We start from the raw sequence: 20,766 nt of genomic DNA, 5'->3' as shown, positions 1-20,766 counted from the left end.
AGACCTTCAGTAATGACCAAATCAGGGGGAGTAATGTGTGTTGTACTCTTTTTCCTTCACCTTGTTTCCCTTTTTACCATATTGGGTTTTGGGTTTTCCGGGAGAGGTTTTAAAGAGGCAACATTAGCATGTTACAAACCCTATATGGTTATGACATCCAAGGGGGAGTGTTATGAATCATGAAGTGGATGGTCCATAACATAGACCATACAAGTTCAAGACTAGGTTTTGTCCCAATTGGGTTTTCCTGACAAGATTTTAATGAGACAACATTAAAGCACATTACAAGCTCTAAATAGTTATAGCATCCAACTAGGAGTGTTATGAACCAGATTGTGAATGGCTCATAACCAAAAGATTATGATTTGTAATCTTTCCATTTATCTATGACGGTGTAATCTCATATATAATGAACCTTTATGTTATGAATAAAAATAGACTTTTCCATTACTTTTATAACAATAATCATTTATAGTATTTTTGTTACTTGACATTTCACGATAGCTCATAAACTTTCTGTAATGATACGTGACCATGTGGATGAGAGCGATCTACTAGTGAAAATTAATTATTGTATTAGATTTACTGAATCATAACCTAAAGATTCTGTGGAGTTTGCTTTGGGTGGGGTTTCGTATCAAGTTGATGTTTACATTAAAGTTATAATTAGACTTTAACCCGCATTCTATTGCGGGTGATTTTTCAATTTACAATATTATACATTTATAATTTTTTAACAATTTTTTTGACATTGTTCATACAAATCAAAATGATATTACATACGTTATTTCTTATTCTATCAATATCTTATGCATATATATATATTGTATTTGTTCGTATTTATAATCAATTAGTATGTATATTAACATGTCTTTTCCGAAACCAAATACTTTTTGGCAAATAATAATAAGATTTCTGATTATTTAGAATATTTTTTGGAGGTAATTAATGACAGCATATTAAATTTTTATATATGAAATTTCAAATAGCTGAATAAGTCAAATTAAATCTTATATACAATTACTCTATACTTAACCGGATAATTTCACAATTGTATATCCATGTTACCCAGATAAAGGCGGAGTGATGTTTTCGATTATTACATAACTACAATTATTTGGTAGCAATTTTTAGTTTTAATAGTTGTAACTTACAAGTAATAACTTATGAATGTAAAAAAAAAAAACTTTTGAACGTGGGTGTTACAAAAAAAAATTATGCACTTGTTTTTTTTTGTTGCTAAGAGACTTGATTTAAAACTTGTGTAGAGATTCATCAATGTGGTCTCGTCAATGTGGTCGCAACAAAAGGTTAAATCGAATTGTGTTTGTTATTAAACCAAACTTTATTTGATTGACAGAATAATGTAACTATTGGGTATTTTAATTCCATCGTAATGGACTTATCCCCTATATATTATTCTAGAAGCATTACAACTTCTTTTTGTAACCACATGTCATCACTAGGATGATTCTTAGAATCATTAGATAAATATGTTGGTTCATCTAATTATATAATAAGTTTTTTATTAAACTAACAATAAATTCATCATTAATGTACTTTATTATTTTCTTAAATAAAATTTAAAGAATTGCCTAAAGTGGTTAAAGTATATATGGCAATTAATGATTTTGAATAATAAAGATTTGATAAAAAAAAATAGTGTATCTTCTATCATATTTGTTTAATTTTAAACTATTAAATAAATTAAACAACCACAATAACTATATAATAAAAATTTAGATTTTTATTTATATGTTATATTTAAAATTTTTAAAAACGGCTATAAATTACTAAAACTGTTAAGAGTTTCACATTCAAATTTTATGATGCCGCGCAAGGCGCGGATCTTAACCTAGTTAAGCATTATGGTGAAAGCCTATTAATGATTACTAAAAGTTTAAGATGAGGTCAGTGGCATAAAAAGTAATTACTTAAATCAATTAAGGATTAAGTACTAAATGTGCTAAATGTACTTCAACTTTAATAGTTTAGAAGATAGATGATATAATAACGCTGATCATTGCAATTAACAATCAACATTTTCCACAAATCAAGATGTTAACGATGCGGAAATCATGTAGTTACGCACCATGATTACCTCACTAATCCCTCACATTATCCTAATACGTCACAGTCGATACGGACCAGAATATCTTTCATAATTAAATAAGTTCAGCTGGCTTGTCCCTTTTATCTTCTGGTATATCACAGTAAATCCACACTAAGGAGTTTTCAAAAAAGAAAAGTAAAAAGTCATTAAATCATGGAGTTGCTCCTATGTTAAGGAACACTAGAATTGGTTTGGAAGTTACCAAGTCAGACACAAGTGTTAGCTAGCAAGCTCCTCCTAATTGGGCAACAAAAATTACCCCATAAGTCATTATTCTACAAGCTTACCTTCCTAAAGCACTTTCAGTCTCACCATTTGTGGTAAGAACCAGTGCAAACAAGAGATACCACAGAACATGTCAACATGTATTTCTGAAATTTATGTTGTATATGTGACTCTCCATTCTGGTACTTATGCACCTAGTAGTAGTTTTTACTTTTTACACAATCTCTAAAAATTGATCAAGAACATCTTCAAAGCCTTCTTTCATTTCCCTATTATTTTTGCCAAGAATGTTAAAATATCATTGCGTGAAATAAAAGTCAAAATTACAAAATGGGCTCAACCAGATGTAGAATCCCCTAGACTATATTTGCGAAGTGATTTATACACATGTCGTCACTACAATCATTCTCGCTGAAAAAGATGACATGACACTTAAAATAGATGACATGGTTTTAGAAAATAGTGACATGGCATCATATTAATTGTGAGATGTAAAATTTTCTTATAAAAATTTAAATTTTTTTGCAGAGATTTTAAATATGGTAATAAAAATAACTCATATATCATCATTAATGTCAATTTTCCATATAAATATTTATTTATGGTAAATTATTAAATATATTAATAATTCATATATCACAATTCTCACATTAATAAAAAATAAACTAAATAAAGTAACACTAATTCAAAAAAAAAGTTGATAGTTAAATATTTAAACATTATTTAAATTTATCCGTTCATCTTTATGATTTAAATTAACAAAAAGATTTTTCAGTTTAACTAAAACAAAGAAAGTCTCAAATTTATTAGAATTTATATTTATATGTATATATATATATGTATATATTTAAAACTAGATGGGAAGATATATATATATATATATATATATATATATTTAAAATAAATAATCATTAAACACAATAATATAATTAAAACTATTTTTATAAAATCTAATTTTATCTTTATTTAAAATTAAATCAAATCAAATTTAAATAATTATACCAAATCAAAAAGAATAAGATTACAAAAATACGTTTATGATTTCTTATAAATATTGAAGTTAAAATATAAATTAATAATGTTGAAATATAAATCAAAATTTTCTTTTGAAATAAAAAATGTTATGTTAAAAATTACTATTTCTGCGCATGGCGCATGAAAACTCCTAGTTTATATACTTGATTCCAAGGCAAACATGGTAAAAACATAAAAGTAAATATAATTGATACAATAGAAATTTAGCTTTGTATCGAACATGACTAGAGCAGCGATACAAAATGAAACGAGAGATGTCATGTCAAGACAAACACTAAAGGAAAAGCTCGAAGACAAAGTGAATAACAAAACATCAAAGCGTACAAGAAACTGATTATCAACCTAAGTCCTTTCTCTAAAGAAGCAGAAGGATGCCACTTGAGGATCGCACTTGTAATTACCAAAGGAAAACAGAATAACTTCACCTTTTTCCAAAGTAATCTTATATATCAACTTTTGATATCAAGATAAGAATCAAGTCAAAGTGGCTAAAAATATAATTTCTTTTGAGATCAAGATAGTAATCTAGTACCGTAGGAAAACTGTGAGGAGCACTGGGTGACTTTTCATTTCAAAGTGGTTCAAAATATATATTTCTTTTTTTTAATAATTAAAAAGGAAAAATAAGAGAATTTAACTTTTTCGGCGGCAAATGAGATCCTTGTCAAGAAGGTAGAGCTAGTTTCATCAAATGATCATATGAAGAAGAACGTTTCTTCTAGAAAGTCTTATGGAGGAAACTTGGTTAAAGGGTCTGTTAAGGATGAGACTAATGATTGCTCTAGTGATGGTTATGTGAAGAAGGAAGTCAAGCCTGAGAACGTTGAGTTCGAGGGTGGTTTTGATACGGGGACTAATGAGTTTAGAACCGTGTGTAACGTAGAACGTGTTGTGCCTGAGAGTATAATCGTCTTAGTTAAGCTGCTTGCCGCTGGGGACAGACATGGGAATGTTGGTTTTTGGAATTTGGATTGTGAGGGTGAGGAACACGTAAACTTCTTTTTGTTTTTTTTTTTTAATTTCATAAAACTTAGAATTTGAGGACAAAAATGAATAATAGAGACTTTTCCATTTATAAGAGAGTTTTTTAAAACATGTAAACTTTGGTTAAATTTGATATACAAAAAGTTATTGCCTTGCATAAAAATTAAAGGGAAATTGGACCGTATAGCAAGGAAAAAAATCATAATTCACCAAATAACCAATTTCCCTAATTTTTCTATACACACCGTCATATATATATATATATATATAATAATACAGTATTGTCCCTTCTTGCAACCGGCGTAACCTGCAAAGAAAAAAAATTAAAATTAATAATATTATGTGTAAAAGTAAATTATGGCTTAATTGTCTTCACATCTTAGAAAACGCTTACGAGACGATGTATTATAGTTGGAGTGGAGAAGGAGCAATCCGAGCCTCTTTTTCTTCTCAAATTTGTGGGATTATTAATGAAATTGTATTGTCTATGTTGATGGTGAAGGGTTGTAGTGGATAATAGAGTTTCAAAGACTCGTATGGTGTCTGCACAAAAGTTGATCGGAGAAGATGAATTGTATATATTCTGCTACTATGCTATTTTATTATGTTCCATTCCATTTGATTGTTACTAAAATGCTTTATTTTGTTTATAAATATAGTTTTTAATTTTTTAAAGTTCTTGTTACATGTTCTTGAACATGTAAAAATCTCACTATGATCTATATTGTATAGTTTAATATTACATAATATAGTTTAGTATTACATAATATAATGTACTTTTTATATTTGATATTTAGGTTTAGATTTTATATTTAGGTTAGGGTTTAGTGATTATAGTTTAGGGTTTAGTATTTAGAAGGCGAAGGGGTATTGTTGGCGTTATCACTAACTTCTTCCATGTAATTATAGACATCATAACTTAACCAGTATATACTATGTCATTTATTTTTGTTCCATTCTATTTGGGTTTAGGGTTATATTTGGGTTAGGATTTATATTTGGGTAAGGGTTTAGTGACTAGAGTTGGTTTATATTTGGGTTTAGGATTTAGTGATTAGGGTTTTGGTTTTAGTATTTAGTAGGTGAGGGGTATGGTTAGGGTCAACATTAACTTATTCCATGCAATCATATATATTTCATAATTTCACCAATATATATGTACTATGCTATGTATTTTGTTTATATTTGAGTTTATGGTTTAGTGATTAAGATTTTGGGTTTAGTATTTAGTAGGTGAGGGGTATGGTTAGTGGTGAACATTAACTTATTCCATGAAATCATATATGTTTCATAATTTCACTAATATGTACTATGCTATGTATTTTGTTCAATTCTATTTAGGTTTATGATTTATACTTGGGTCTATAATTTATATTTGAGTTTAGAGTTTAATAATTAGAGTTTAGTAATTAGGGTTTAGAGTTTCGTATTTATGAATTGGGGGTAGGGTTTAGTATTTAAGGATTGTGGATGTTGTTGCGTCTTCCTATACTGTTTCAGTGAAATGGAATAGAACACTACGTGCATATTTATATTACTGTATATTATTTTTTTAGATGTTGGGGTCCATGTAATATTTAGTACTTACGTGTTGCTTAGTGATTGAGATTTAGGGTTCAGTATATATGAGTTGGGATAATGTTTAGTATTTAGGGTTATAAGTGGAGTTATAATTTTATACTATTTCAGCGATATGGAATAGAACATTCGGTGTATATATATGGTTAATGAACATGTGACGTGGATGTTTGATATGTGATTATAAACACGGTACAAAAAGAACGAGGTCACCTACTTTTTCACTTGCAACTGGAAACCTGTTATGAAAAAGGATAGAACCGGATGAAATGTGTTCAAAGAGTCTGACATTAAATTATGTCAAAATAAATGCTACTCACCTAATTTATCACTCAAATATGGCTATTTGGCCAATAAACCCAAAATTAAATGGACTAACTCTAGTACAAACCCTAAACCTTGATTAAAACATGGTTAAAATAAGATTGGGCTTATATGAAACAAAAGCTAGCCCTGTAATTAACATCCCTAGCTGGACAGGTCTATGTTTTGGACAAGAAAGTAGCAGCCTGCATAACCATTTTTCAATCAGAATGAGGTCAATGTGGGGTTTTGTTCTGTCATACAGGAACGTTATTTCTTTAAATCCTCGTGTGATCTTGTATTAAACCTGAACTGAGTCAAGAAATGAAAGCAAAACAGGCCAATAGCGTCAACCACTGCGTTAGTTCCAAAAGCAAAACATATCCTTCTTCATCTACCACCTAAGTTTCTTTTCTAATCATCTCACTGAGGTCTAGGGTGAATCCACATTTGCTCGATTCTCACCTTGTTTCTGTACATTGTCCTTGTGTTCCTTGCTCGGTTTAGACTCATCTTTTGGTGGGAGTTTAGTAGATTGATCGTCTTGGGTTTTGGTTGGACCATTCCCTGAAGGTTTCTTTGCTTCCAGAACAATCTCTTCTATAGTCTCTTCGATTTTTCCCAGTCTCTTTTTCATCTCAGCTAGCTCTTCCTGAGACTTGGTTGCTTCTGCTTCTCCTAAGGCCTTCTTTTCAGCTTCTTCTTTCTCTTTCTTTTCTTCTTCTTTTCTCTTCTTCTCTCCAAGTTCCTGAAAACAAGTCCAATATCATATTCATAAGAGCCATACGCTTAGAAAATATTAGCAACACTGGCCAGAATAATAAACATAGCTCATTTCTCTGAGGAAAACTTATGAGCAAGAATGAGAAAACTCACAGCGTCCATGATCTTCATTTTACGGCGAGCATATTGAGCAACTAGATACACAGCTGTTACAAGAATAAACAACATCCATTAAAATTGAGACCTTTGAACAGAAAAAAACACTTAGGGGGTGAACCGATAATACCTAGAGATGGCAAGCAGACGATAATGAACTGCACCACATGCCAATCAAGCCTAACACAAGGTTAAAAAAACCCCATATGACTGTGTGCATAACTAAAACAAGAACTCACATTACTTCAAGTGATCTTTCCACTTGTTTCAACCTTAAAGAAGCTAACTTTCCACAGTTCTAACATTGTCTGAGCTTATTTATACCAGCCAAAGATGAAATCTTTAAGGCAGAGAAAGTACCCAAATTTATTCTTCTTGGGTGGTTCAGTGAACAAGATCTTCGCAGCCGTCACGAAATCGAGCTTGTCCAGTTTCTTGTACGTCTCATCGTATCGAGAAACAACAACATCACTCGATTCCGTCTTCTCCGGTTTGTTCTCTCCTTTAGTGCACATCCCTCGGATCCTATAGTGTTTCAACCGGGTCGCGAATCCGACCCACGAGCTTCTGCCGCGAAGCATCTTGATTCCTCCCGGCGGCAACAACTTCACTACGACTCGCGCATTCTCCACACAAGTCAGCGTTTCAAAACGCAGCGTTGAGGCTCCTGGGTTTCCGGTTTATCCGAATCAGACCGGGTGTTGGGTTATGGATTGATCATTTAAGTTATACCCATCGGTATGATATGATTTAAATATTCAAACCGGGTTTCTTTCTTTTTTTATCGCTTGTTAGATGTTTATCTGACTAGTAATCAAAATTAGGGAACAATTAACAAACTTAGCATGTAATGACACAGACTTGAATCTAATTTGTATCTTTGTCAACAAATATTTGTTTCCTTTTTATTTTTCGAATGGTCTCTTTCACTTTGCCTTTTTCCAGCTCTGGTTACTGTTTGTAAGCTAAGATGTGGACATCTTTCTCTTTTTATTAATTATTGTATTACGCCTTATGGAAAAATATATTATTATTAATTTTGCTAATGCAAATTAGTGGCAGGCCTCAAATATATTTCATATTTTTCAAGACAGAAAGTTGAACTTTTCATACAACTTGAAACTCTAAGTTTATAGTAGTTCTTACAACATCTTACACTTTTTAATACCAGATGTCTAAAAAAATAATATATGCTTTAAGCAGAAAATTTGCTTCATAATTAGCCGCACCACTTCCACAAATTAATTTTAATTTATTACATTTATAAATTTGAAAAGAAAAAGGGTGGGGTCTCGAGACAAAAAGTTGTAGCCAAAGATACGGAATATTAAGCTTTATATTGGACCCCATAATAAAACTGTAAATTATTAAAGCATATCTCCCATATTTATTTAAGTTTTTAATTTATAAACCATAGTATATAAGGTAGTTAATTGGTTCATGAATCATGATGGTCTCGTTTATGAAAAAAATCATAATAGATATTGCCAAGTGAAAATAAAATATATTTCTAAACACAAAATTGTATTTATTTATAGAAGTATATCGTTAGGCATTAACTTATAGTATAAGATTCGGAAACTAATTAGCTAAACCAAGTCTTTTCTTCGTCTTCGTCTTCAACTTTTTAAGACAACATCGTTGGCATTTTGTATAATTTATGCTAAACTGAAAAGAGTACATTGTCATCAACTCGTATAGTTTATATAGAACCAGTCATCTTCCACCGTCAGAACTTAATGCCGCCGGTGATACTCTACCTGAAAATGCTCTGCAGGAAAAACTCAAGCGTCGTGGATAGAGGAAATGTTCCTGTGTATCTCAATGTGTACGATCTAACTCCCATCAATGGCTACGCTTACTGGTTTGGTCTTGGTGTTTACCACTCTGGTGTTGAAGGTAAGTCTTTGAGATTCTTGGCTTTTCATTTTCTTGAAACTTCACATCCAGGTTTTAGATCTAAATAGTGATTTTAATATTAAATATAATATCAATTTTGATAGGATTCTCTTGAGAATTAAAGTCATATAACAAGAAACTGTGTTGCAAATAATCTTTATTGTATTTTTCTTGAAGAATTTAGCTTAATTTTTTTTTATATAGTTCATGGTATAGAGTATGCTTTTGGAGCTCATGAATATCCAAGTACTGGAATATTCGAAGGAGAACCCAAGCAATGCGAAGAGTTTACGTTTAGGAAATCAATTTTGATTGGTAAAACGGATCTTGGGCCATTGGAAGTGAGGGCTACGATGGATGAACTTGCAGACAGGTACAAAGGAAGTTCTTACAATCTCATTACCAACAACTGCAACCACTTCTGTGACGACACGTGTATGAAGTTAACCGGGAATCAAATTCCTAGTTGGGTTAACCGTCTTGCAAGAATCGGTAAACTCTTTGGTAACACCCCTTGATTCTTTACATGTTTGGTTTATTTCTTACTGAAGCTGGTAAGGGCATGCGCATTGGAGTATCAAGACAAAAGTTCACACGTTTTTTTCGAGAAGAAAAAATATTAAAATAATCGGATTTTAATGAACCCGGCTCGTGCAGGTTCGCTGGAGTGAACCCGGGTCGTTACTGTTCAGCGGGCCCCACGCCACGTGGCGGCCCGCTATTGGTCAATTTTTTTTTTTTTTTTTTTTTAAAAAAATCAAACGAAAAATAAATAAAAAAACAATAAAAAATTCACATGATGAACCCCAACCGGGGGTTCATTAATGCGGCTGCTCTAACTAATGTTTGCAAATGAGTATAGTGATGCTAATATTCACTAGCTTTTGGTTACATGTAGAATAATGGGATGGTTAAGTTATTGAACAAAAAACCAGAGCGGGTTCTGAGCATAGCCAAGTGAAAACCGAGTCTAGCTTTAAGAATTATCTATACAGCCCTAGATTGTGAACCAAGTTCTGCTTGAAAGATTTCTACATTTATGCTTGTGGGTTTATTGATACATATAGTATGACTTGGCCTTGGCTTTAAGTTTCACATCATTATGCATTTTTGAACATTCTTGAAAACACCCTGTTTCCTTGCTCATGTTAAAATATAGGATTCATATGCAACTGTGTACTTCCTGCAACCATAAACGCGACCAAGCTCGGGGACAACCGAGTCAACCAAGACAAAACATGTGAAGCAGAAGCTAACACGAAGAAACTGACGAGTGTATCAAGCAGAGAGGGGTCTACTACTGATACACCTTCGCCATCATCTTCATCTCCTTCAGTTCAAGTTCGTGGCCGAAGCAGGAAAAGGCGTCCTCGTCGTGCCATGCAACCTTCATCGACATTGATTCTCAGCTCTTTCACCACTTGACCATATAAAATTCACTTTTAATATTTTCTTTTTAACTAGTTGCAGTTGTGCTTTGTAATCTTGTTAAAGAAGTAAAGAAGAAGAATCAGTCTATGGACTTGCTTTTTATGAAACTATAAGGAGAATATATTCCATAAACCTTTTAAACTGATATATCACTTTCAGCAGTATTTATTCAAGAAATTTAAAAATAATAAAATATCATCTGCAAACAAAACTTAATGATGAAAAAGCAACGTGAGCCAACCACACCAAACCTTAAGACAAGAGCAGAACATTTGAATAAAGAAACTCATATATATGGCAACCATTATCTGTTCATCAAGGGTGGGTAACAATACTCAAATTCAAAGTTATTAGACTGTGATTGTGTAACTTTCAGGCTTGTTTTTCGCGCAACCACTCAAAAAAGTCGTCAAGAATTGATGGCCAAGCAAGTTCTAGATTGTAGTTGGTCATGTCTGGGAAACTTATCTGCAATGCAAAAACAACTCACATTAGATGCAAATACATTTGGTTGAAGAAGATGGCCATCACGGAGGAAGGAGAAGTACCTCATTGCAGAATCGATAGAATCCCCTCCATTGGTCCATGTTGATGACTTTGTAATCCTTCTGGATCTGTTCATAATGAGATTATACAACTGATAACTACTTTGAAGATAGATAAAGAAGATGTTTGAAGACAAAAAGGTGGAGCCAAACCTTTAGGTAGTCTATAAAGTAGTCAACCTGGGCACGGAATGTTGATCCTAAGACCATATCTAGGAGTTGACATATAGTCTTAATGTCTAAGAACTTTTGTTTTTCTTCTGCATGGATAATAAAAGTAATAATAGTTATATCAAAGGTCACAAATCATATAGTTTCATATTCATAAGGCAGTGGTAGATGCTTTTACCTGTCAAACAATACTGGAAGGCATAAGCATAGAAATCTGCAAATTTCAATGGCTCTCTGACCTGAAACAACGAAGAAACATTAACACAATTTAATCTTTAAGAGTATCTCCAACTCACTCCTATATTATTTTTTTTCTAAAATAGAGAAACTATATTCTGTCTAAATATATTGATGGGTTAGAGATGGTCGTATGATATCAAGAAGATGCTAATCAATGTTAACTAAAGAGATCAAGCAATGACGAGAACCTCTTTCTCGAGTTCTGGAAGGGCTTTCTTCAATTTTCCGATCGTGTCAACTTTTAACGCCTCGAGTGCTATTCTCCATTCAGCCTATTATAGGTGTACAAAACGAGTTAAGATCATACACAAAAAGAAAGAAAGTAATAAACAAGAACCTAATCTTCAAATATCAAGGGAAAAAAGGTTTGTGATTCAATGATTTGATGTATCATCGTGGAACCAATGTTATTACCTTGGTGAAGTAACCTTGTCTTTCAGCCTTCATTCTCCTGTAAGAAGCGAGTTAGAAAAAAGGTATAAAGGATATGCACTTGTGCTCGGAACCAAAACATATAAAGAAGAAGAATAATGGGTTACCAAGCTAGCATCAAGATCCTGATATCGGTATGAGGAACTTCCAAACTGGAGCAAAGTTTCTCAATTCCTTCTGGACTGTTAGATGTAAATAAGAAGAAGTGTTAGAACTTGTTGAAGAATCAGTTACATTCTAACAAAGAAGAGGAATGTGATAATTTTGAACTTACTCAATGACACCAGAAGATGCATTAGCATACTTATCAAACAATTTATCTGTTCCATCCACCTCTTTGGACGACTTTTTCTTATTAGAAGCTGTAACAAACACGAAGATTGTTGTCATAACCAAGTACAAAAGCCCATAACATCGAGTTTTTCTTAGACTAAAGATGAAAATCACAAAAAGCGAATTCCAAGTTTCTATGATATAAACCCTAAGGCGAGCTATGTTATTGTGGTACCTGAGGGAACGGGACCAGTGGCTGAAGAGGTAACTGAATCAGGGTTACTCCGTTTCTTGGACGGCTTGGGCGCAGAACGAGGTGGCATATCTAAACCGCAACCAAAGTGCACACTCACGAATCACGATGGGGAAGCTTCTAGCTCAAGGAACTAAGGAGGCAAGGTAAAAGAGACAGCGAGAGAAAGCTTAGGTCAATTTCTCGTCTTAGCTTTTTTATACGTATACAGGCTTTTATAGACGGATAGACTTAATCTTGTTCTAGGAGATAAAAGTAAAACTAATATTATTTTGGTTTTTTTTTCTGTAACTAACTAATATTATTGTCAACTTACCCTCTCTTTTTTTCTTAACATCAATTTACCAATTTTCTAAAAAGTTTATTTAATCAGACATCTTTTATTTTATTTTATTTTATTTATTTTATGTTTATCTAATAGTTTTCTCATGGTACATTCTATAAAGTACTTTCTAACCAAAAAATTCAACACAATTTAGATAAAAAAAATACCAATATTTAAGAATTCAATACAAATATTGTTTAAATCTCATTTTAGAAAAATGTTTTGCTTATTAAGGATTTATTGTCTAGACGGAATTTTAGAACAATGCAAAATACATTTAAAAAACAACATTGCAATCTGGTCAGTTTTTCAAGAGAAGAGTTTACTTCCCCTTCTACATCTTTTTGTTTTTGACCTGATAGTGTCCATTAACATTTATAAGATTTGGCAAGTTTCTAAAACAGGAGAAAATCAAAATCATTCACTTAACGCTTCTAAATATTAGGTAACATACACACGACAAAGTCAACCGAGTCTGTTCCACTGACCACTAGTAAGAAAATAAGACCCTCCTCAAAAAAGAGTTATTAAGTAATGCATGGGTCACTAAGCTGGTGCTTGGCCTGTCTCTGAGAGATATAGAGAGAAGAGAGAGACAGCATCTTGCAGATGTGATGATCTTACATCTTCTGGTAAAGGAGCTTTGAAGGCTGTCACAAAACAGCTTAGCTGAGAGTCTCTATCAGGATACACACTCAGACCTGACAGAAGCAACTCGCAGATTTCTTCTGCCATCTTTGAATATGCGACTCTGCAGCCATCAAACAAATAAGAGAGCTTGTGCGTTTAGTATTTGTTGTAACCAAATTCAATAAAATGCTAAGAATTTTTTTTTGTGATGCACTTATAATCTCTCTGAGATGTTTGACCCGTATCTGTCCACACAGCAAACTTGAGCTATGTAGTCATCAGAGGCCAACTGCTTAGTTTAGGAGCCATTACTATGGATGCCACCAAATTTAGAAGGATCCATTTAAAACTGCTCCATTATGTATGACTTTCTAGGTTATGGTAATATGTAAGAAGAGGTCTTATTGATTTAAAATCTTATACAATCCGGTGGACCGCATGAATGAACAAGGATCAAACAAGTGCATGCAAGTAATGACTAGTTCTTAACGATTCAATGTTATTGGCACGAGTGCGACATGTGAATTACTTACCTTGCTTCAACTGGTAATCTATCACCCCAAACAGCCAATGACTCGTTTAAACGACCGACAAAACTTCTGCACGACTCGTTTCTGCTCTCAGGGGAATCCTGTCGAAGCAAAAGTTGTGTTGCTCGTGTTATGCATATAATTTACAAATCGAGAAAGAGATCATTATGGCCATGATCATAGGGAGTTTAAAGCAATTTCGGTGAGTATCAGTACAATAACCTATATATTGTACAGCCAGCTTGATCAACACCAGTCAAATTGAAGTTTAAGCAATTTGAGAACTTCAGGAGTTTAATCTCAAATTTAAGATTCTAACGAAGTAAACGTACCAGTTCTAGCATTGTATCAGCATCTTCTTCCAGTGAACTCTTTAGTAAATAGAAAGACATGTAAATCCCAGCACCCAAGTCCCAGTTTTCAATCTCAGACTTGCGATCGTCCATTGACGTAGCAATTCTCCATATTTCTGAATGGTTAGCTGCATTTATCAAAGATTAAACATATCACTCCAAACAGATCCTTCCAACACTACACCGGAATCGTGTTCCAATTGAGCAATTGAGTCTGCACATAAGGAAATAAAGGCGCTTACCTGACAAAAACAATGAATGAGCAACTGATGTCATAAAAATGGAATGAGCTCTTTGCCAGTTTGCGCATTCAATGAAGTGGTCAAGAGCCTTTAAGAAATCTCCCTGGTAGTTGTAAAAAACTGCCTGCAATAAAAGAAAATAAAATAGCAATTAGCATATCAGTATAAGATTGAAAAAGGCTTTCTATAGTGTCCTTACCAGAGCTTCGTGCATCCATTCAGAAGGGATACCCAAGTCCTTGATAAATTGCCGCTGTGATTCCATAGCACTCCAAGTTTCACAGAATTGAAACATGATTTCTCGAATGACAATGACGTGTAGATATGGATGATCTTTGCGGTAGGGTATGTGAAGAACAACGTAGATAGCCCAATGACAAAGGCCCTGAGAGAGAAGCTGTGCAACAAATCCCATATCGATAGCGTGAAGGTCATCCGAAGTGAAAGCTCCAACTGCTTCTAAGATTCCTCGGTAGTGCCATATCATATGATAGTCAAGTGGATCGTCAGTTGAAGAGAAGGCACTGAACATGGTCTTCAGAAAACCAATTTCTTCCTCTTCTCTGCTGTGCAGAAGCATAAGATAATACAAGAGGTCAGAATGCTTGGTGTTGCTTACAACGCCATCTGAAGTTCCTTCGTCAATATATGTTGGGACGGGCCAAGGAGCCTTTTCCTGATCTAGTAGGAGTTGATAATTTCTGAAGATGACGGGCAATGAACTGTCCGGAGACAGATGATGCCACATTAACAGCCCTAGGAATCTCTTCCAGTCAATTGTAAAATCTTGTAACGCATTGTGGATATTACCAGCAAGCAATTCGTAAAGCTTTACTCTATCCTTCTCAATGTAGTTAAAATCCAGCCCGTTCCTTCCCCAAAGGTGAAGCTGCTGCATGATATCATTGCGGTTTACAGTTGATCCACCAGCCTGGCTCAACAAACAAGCTAGTCTAACATCTCCCTTAGATATGGCAAGTTCCACAGCTGAATCAAGCTCTCGTCCAGTTAGAAGAAAGAACAAGTGCTCAAGGTAGCTAGAACCATCTAAATCATCCACGTCTTCTTGTACACGGTGACTGACACACTCTTGGAGCCAGCAACTGAATTCTGCTCTTCGGATAAGTGGAAGAGCTTCTGTATAAACTTCTGCAGACTCTTCTTTGACATCCTGCATCATGTCTTCCTCATTATCAGAAGCTGCATAACTCAAACGTTCAGTACTCTGTCTCTCAGAAAAGAGAACTTTTATGAGTTCCCACACCATGACTTGGTGAGTAGAAAACAGCTTCGCTGAGGTGGACAACCCAACAACCTCCAGCTGTTTCTCGATTATATCAATATAGTTTCGGCAGATATCTGAAAGAACCACACGATCAGTGACAACTCTCTGAAGCTTAAGACTGAAAGAGCCAAACCTGACTTCATCTTCTTCATGATACAATTCCCTGTGGAGGCTTAAGGGAGTCTCAAAAGCAGAGTCAATAAGTTCTTTCTGAACTTTTTCCTTTTTATCCCGAACCACTTTGTCAACTGCTATCTTTTCTACATAGATCATAGAAGACAATACTCTCTGGGAACTAGAACTGCCTATTGGCTTGCCAGTGTGAAGAAGGACGCCATTTGGGCCCCAACCTGCACGGAAAGACCTTCCCATGAACAACGCTGCATCTACAACATTACGGGAATAATTATCAGTTACTGGCGTCTCATGGCTGATGTCAAGCTCGAAACCTCCCATTTTCGACTTCCTCACTGCCAGGTTCTTATTTTGTTGGACCATCAGGATACTGCCTGGGGAGCTTTTATCATTACCAGGGTTATACTCCAGCAAAGCAAGCGGTGTTTTCCGCACAACCTGCGGAGTGTCTTGATGACTATTTCTTTGAGAACTTCTCTGTGAAGGTCTTGCGTTTCGTTTAGTCAAGGATGTCATGTGAAAGGAAGTTTGATCTCTAAGATCCTCACTTTCGTCAAGATCTTCATTAGGAAACATAATCATCCTCATTTCTTTCATCTTTCCTGGATCAAGTCCTAGATGGGCCGGAAGAGAATGAGAAAGCTCTGGCTCAGAAGTTTCCATTTTATCGATGTCAGCTACCACCATATCACTATTCAGTCCTACACGATTCTCCAAACCTGGAGTATTATCATCGGTTGACATATCTTCTGCCTCATCATCACTCAACCCAAATCTGCTGAAATGAGGAACCAGAAACTTCCATAAACCATCCTCATGATCAAATGAGATGAAAGTCGCCCCTTGTCTTTCAGCACTCTGTTGTAACTTATAAGAAACGTGGCCAGCCCGCTCTCTCCCACATGCTATGTCCACGTACAGAGTGACCTCAGCAGCCTTGTTAAGCCCCTCGCCAACAGCAGGCTTGGAGCTCTCATCATCATAAACACTGACTCCGTGCCTTTGAAACTTAACAATCTGATCCAGATCTAACTTTCTAACATCTGTACTTCCGAGAAACTTTATAAAACCGTAACCAATCCTCCCAATAGTGAAATCAGGAACCCGGCTGCAATAACCAGGGCTTTCAATTTCTCGCTGAACCAGCTCGTTCATGGACGGCTTCAAGAAGTAGTCAGGTGAATTCAAGGAAGGCAATGAATCTCTGATGCCTTCGTAATGTTCAGATACCATAGAATCTCCATCTAAAGAGATCCTTCTTTTCTTTCGTGAGTCCAAACTTGTAGCCATAGTTGAAATCTCTGTCAACAAAGTTCAAATTCAATATCAGATGATAAAAGTTAATAAAGATGATAAGTTCAAATAGAAAGCTAAGCAATGCAAACGAATCCTTTGAAACTTAATGAATCCACAGACGGAGTCGATACAGTGAAAGAAACCATTAATAGATGAAGTTCGCAAGCATGATTCTACGCTTAAACATCAATACCACACACAAGCTCCACTGGAAAACAGATTCAAAAAGAGTTACCTGGAGCTGGAAGAATAGAAAGAGACGCCATGATTCACCGAAATGTCGAAATCGGTAAAGCCACAGCCTAGGGCTTTTCCTATCTTTCCTGTGCCTTTTTCCAGATCGCTACAACGAATCCGTTGCTCACGGACGGTGTTGCTGAAGGACGGCGGCGACGACGATCTAAAACCCTCTTGCTTCTTCGTCTTCTACTTACACACTCTAAGTCGCTGGTGGAAAAGGAGGTAAAGCGCTCGAAATTTTGTTAGATCTGCCAGCTTTGGTTAGGATCCGTTTTCTGACCCGACCCGACTAAAAACATATAAATTGTTAATAAATGGGCCAGAAGACAACATTTAGGCCCATTTTCATTTTTTCGTGTGAGTAGCGTCAGATAAACGTTTCGCCGGGACGTAAATCTGACGCACGAACGTCAACAAGACGCAGGGGTGGGACCCTTTATATATATATAGCTTCTCTCCCATTTATTTTTTCGTGCGACTCAATTCGTTTTCCCTCCTCTTCATCTGCTTTAACGGCAAAGACTCATCTCCGACGACGGACCTTCCTCTCTCTCTCTCTAGGTATCTCTCTTTCGATTCTTCTCTCTGGTAAACCTCGTTCGTTGAGGAGCATTACTTTTTTCGCCTAAATCGAGCCTTTTTTTTCTACAGTTATTCCGTAACGACCTCGGCTCGCGATAATGGTTACCTTTGGTGCGGCGGCGAACACTAACCCTAACAAATCCTTTGAGGTGATTCTTCTATGGCGGTTGATTAATCTGTTTGACTCGCTTAGTATTTAGTGTGTTGTTCTGTTACTGCGTTGCGATGTTAGCTTTAGGTTTACAAGATTCGTCGACATCAATCTTCGTACGTATCTTCACGTAATGGTTTCGATTTTCGTGCAGGTTACTCCATCTCCATCGGATTCTATCTCGAGCTTGAGTTTTAGTCCAAGAGCCGATGTACTCGTCGCCACTTCTTGGGACAATCAGGTTTACTTGTAGATCGCTTGTTTCTGAGACATGCATGTTCACCCTCTGAAATCTCTATGTGAATTTGCTTCGTATTGTTGTTGTTGCAGGTGAGGTGTTGGGAAATATCCCGTAGTGGAACCTCTCTATCAAGTGCTCCAAAAGCATCAATTTCACATGATCAGCCGGTAACTATCTTTTCTTCTTTTTTTTTTTAAATCTTGCTTTCGTGTGTGCATAGAGTCTGATGATTGTGTACCTCTTTTCTTTTACTTGTGATGAAGGTTTTGTGCTCTGCTTGGAAAGATGATGGAACCACTGTCTTTAGTGGAGGATGCGATAAGCAAGCCAAGATGTGGCCCTTGTTGTCAGGTGGTCAACCTGTTACTGTTGCTGTGCACGATGCTCCTATTGTTGACATGGCCTGGATCCCCGGAATGAATCTCCTCGTCACTGGAAGCTGGGATAAAACATTGAAGTAAGAACGGTTCTTCTTTATGTTTTATGACGAAATCAAGCAAGTGGTAGAATTGGTTGACTGATAAAACTAATTTATGTGCGTTAGGTTTATTTATCTAACAATGTGTATTGTTTTTTCCTTCCAGATATTGGGATACAAGGCAGCAAACTCCTGTGCATACCCAACAGCTTCCAGATAAATGCTATTCATTGTCTGTGAAACATCCTCTGTTGGTGGTCGGAACTGCAGATAGGAATCTGATCGTCTACAACTTGCAAAATCCTCAGGCACGATCTTTTGCCTTGCTTTTCTTATGTTTATGACTTGTGTATGAGCTCTGAGTGCTAAAGGGTGCTGAGGATCACATTGTTTCGAGAATTCATGGATTATTTTAGCACCTTATGGATATGGATTTACTATTTCTCTTGTGTAATGAACTTTTTTGTTAATTTGGTAAACTGCAGACCGAGTTCAAGAGAATCGTGTCACCGCTGAAGTACCAGACGAGGTGTGTTGCTGCCTTCCCTGATCAGCAAGGATTTTTGGTATGTCTTCTTGTATATCTTTTCAACTACATTTTTGTTAATTCAATGGTACAGGAATCTAGGTTGTTTGCTGATGATTACATTTTGCGTTGCTCTCACGCTCTTTTATTTGTACAAATGTTGTCGTATTCAAGCTTGAGAAGTTTCTGTTGGTTATTTTAGTGACAAGTAAAGTTGGTAGTTGTTTAATCAGTCACATCTTATCTAGATCACACAAATCGTTCAATATGTAACCAGATCCGATGCTCTCTCTCACTGTAGGTTGGTTCAATTGAGGGGCGGGTAGGTGTCCACCATCTGGATGGTTCTCAACAGGACAAAAACTTCACATTCAAATGTCACAGAGATGGGAATGATATCTATTCTGTCAATGCTCTGAACTTCCACCCAGTAAGCTCTCTTTGGCTTATGTGTTCTTAAGCTTCAAAACACCATGAAAGTAGATTGATTTGTACAGATGGTAATTGTTTGGGGTGTGTAATATGAAGGTACATGGCACTTTTGCCACTGCTGGCTCCGATGGGGCGTTCCATTTCTGGGACAAGGATAACAAACAAAGACTCAAGGTAATCATCGTGTTGCATCTGTGTTTTTCTTTGAGATTTTTGTCTTGTTAATATATAGAATATCTAAAAGTTTGTTGTGCATTGTTTACTGATGAATGTCAGGTGATGTCAAGGTGCAGTCAGCCAATTACTTGTAGTTCGTTTAACCACGATGGGTCCATATATGCCTATGCGGTATGCTACATCTTTGTTTTACACTTTATCATATGATGTTACATGTGCAAAAGGAAAAGAGTATTTTTCATCATAATACAAATGACTATGGAGAAAATAGAATAAAAGTAATGTTTTTCTTTCCATTTGTATTGTAGTCGTGCTATGACTGGAGCAAAGGTGCAGAGAATCACAACCCGGCAACTGCGAAAAGCAGCATCTTCTTGCACCTGCCAGAGGTATGTGTGTAGTGTGTAACTCTCAACTCATAAAAATATTTGTCATCTTTCCAAACATTAATAGTAGGAGGAGTGTGTATTGATTTGGTTTGAATGAATTTGCAGGAAAGCGAGGTGAAGGCGAAGCCAAAAGTAACAACCAGCAGAAAATGAGATTTGCTAATTGCTTTTTAGTTTGACTTCTTCTTCTTCCCTTTAGTGGATGGTGTTTTTTAGCTTTCTTCATTTCGTTTTGGTCTTAAACATGAATTGTCTTGTCTAAGTACTACTCTCTAAAACATAATGAAAAGCACTTTCCCTCCTAATGCATCTCCTTTCTCTACAATTGATAAATTATTAGTGTCAGAAATAAATAGACAACTTAATACGCATTTTGCAAAGAATACACACTTTTTATTTCCTTTTGTGGAACAAAATATCATCCAAAACGGAGAATCATGCAAGTGTCTTGCA

General features: G+C 35.4%; 5 protein-coding genes across 6 annotated transcripts; 2 read left to right on the top strand and 3 right to left on the bottom strand.

Moving 5' to 3' along the window:
- Nucleotides 1-6,532: 6,532 nt before the first annotated feature.
- Nucleotides 6,533-7,794, bottom strand: LOC106298809 (protein MNN4-like). The gene is made up of 4 exons (XM_013734943.1): nt 7,478-7,794; nt 7,248-7,297; nt 7,115-7,167; nt 6,533-6,986 (listed from the first exon to the last, which is right to left on the bottom strand). Exons 1-4 carry the CDS (start codon nt 7,696-7,698, stop codon nt 6,672-6,674), a joined length of 639 nt encoding a protein of 212 aa, XP_013590397.1. The 5' UTR covers nt 7,699-7,794; the 3' UTR covers nt 6,533-6,671.
- An 868-nt stretch (nt 7,795-8,662) lies between these two features.
- On the top strand, nt 8,663-10,594 carry LOC106298957 (deSI-like protein At4g17486). 2 transcript variants are annotated; one of them, XM_013735084.1, is made up of 3 exons: nt 8,663-9,016; nt 9,221-9,520; nt 10,176-10,594. In XM_013735084.1, exons 1-3 carry the CDS (start codon nt 8,857-8,859, stop codon nt 10,439-10,441), a joined length of 726 nt encoding a protein of 241 aa, XP_013590538.1. In that variant the 5' UTR covers nt 8,663-8,856; the 3' UTR covers nt 10,442-10,594. The 2 variants fall into 2 exon arrangements, with proteins under 2 accessions (XP_013590538.1, XP_013590539.1); XM_013735085.1 differs by having other exon boundaries at nt 8,671-9,016; nt 9,221-9,508.
- Nucleotides 10,595-10,717: 123 nt separating this feature from the next.
- LOC106299537 (DCN1-like protein 4) lies at nt 10,718-12,518 on the bottom strand. Its single transcript, XM_013735613.1, has 9 exons — nt 12,344-12,518; nt 12,110-12,197; nt 11,943-12,017; nt 11,818-11,854; nt 11,592-11,675; nt 11,342-11,402; nt 11,146-11,252; nt 10,996-11,061; nt 10,718-10,915 (listed from the first exon to the last, which is right to left on the bottom strand). The coding sequence occupies exons 1-9, from the start codon at nt 12,429-12,431 to the stop codon at nt 10,820-10,822; spliced, it is 702 nt and encodes a 233-aa protein (XP_013591067.1). The 5' UTR covers nt 12,432-12,518; the 3' UTR covers nt 10,718-10,819.
- A 568-nt stretch (nt 12,519-13,086) lies between these two features.
- Nucleotides 13,087-17,613, bottom strand: LOC106300164 (nuclear pore complex protein NUP96-like). The gene is made up of 6 exons (XM_013736257.1): nt 17,393-17,613; nt 14,641-17,162; nt 14,442-14,565; nt 14,179-14,327; nt 13,850-13,947; nt 13,087-13,437 (listed from the first exon to the last, which is right to left on the bottom strand). The coding sequence occupies exons 1-6, from the start codon at nt 17,421-17,423 to the stop codon at nt 13,233-13,235; spliced, it is 3,129 nt and encodes a 1,042-aa protein (XP_013591711.1). The 5' UTR covers nt 17,424-17,613; the 3' UTR covers nt 13,087-13,232.
- A 265-nt stretch (nt 17,614-17,878) lies between these two features.
- Nucleotides 17,879-20,615, top strand: LOC106300165 (protein RAE1-like). The gene is made up of 12 exons (XM_013736258.1): nt 17,879-17,958; nt 18,049-18,128; nt 18,285-18,371; nt 18,461-18,538; nt 18,635-18,828; nt 18,956-19,097; nt 19,275-19,355; nt 19,617-19,745; nt 19,844-19,921; nt 20,024-20,095; nt 20,233-20,313; nt 20,419-20,615. The coding sequence occupies exons 2-12, from the start codon at nt 18,078-18,080 to the stop codon at nt 20,464-20,466; spliced, it is 1,041 nt and encodes a 346-aa protein (XP_013591712.1). The 5' UTR covers nt 17,879-17,958; nt 18,049-18,077; the 3' UTR covers nt 20,467-20,615.
- The last annotated feature ends 151 nt before the right edge of the window (nt 20,616-20,766 follow it).

The sequence above is a fragment of the Brassica oleracea genome, chromosome C6 (assembly GCF_000695525.1).
Source record: "Brassica oleracea var. oleracea cultivar TO1000 chromosome C6, BOL, whole genome shotgun sequence".
Taxonomy (NCBI): Eukaryota; Viridiplantae; Streptophyta; class Magnoliopsida; order Brassicales; family Brassicaceae; genus Brassica; species Brassica oleracea.
Note: the sequence above shows the minus strand (reverse complement) of the source record. Positions and strands in the feature narration are given on the sequence as shown.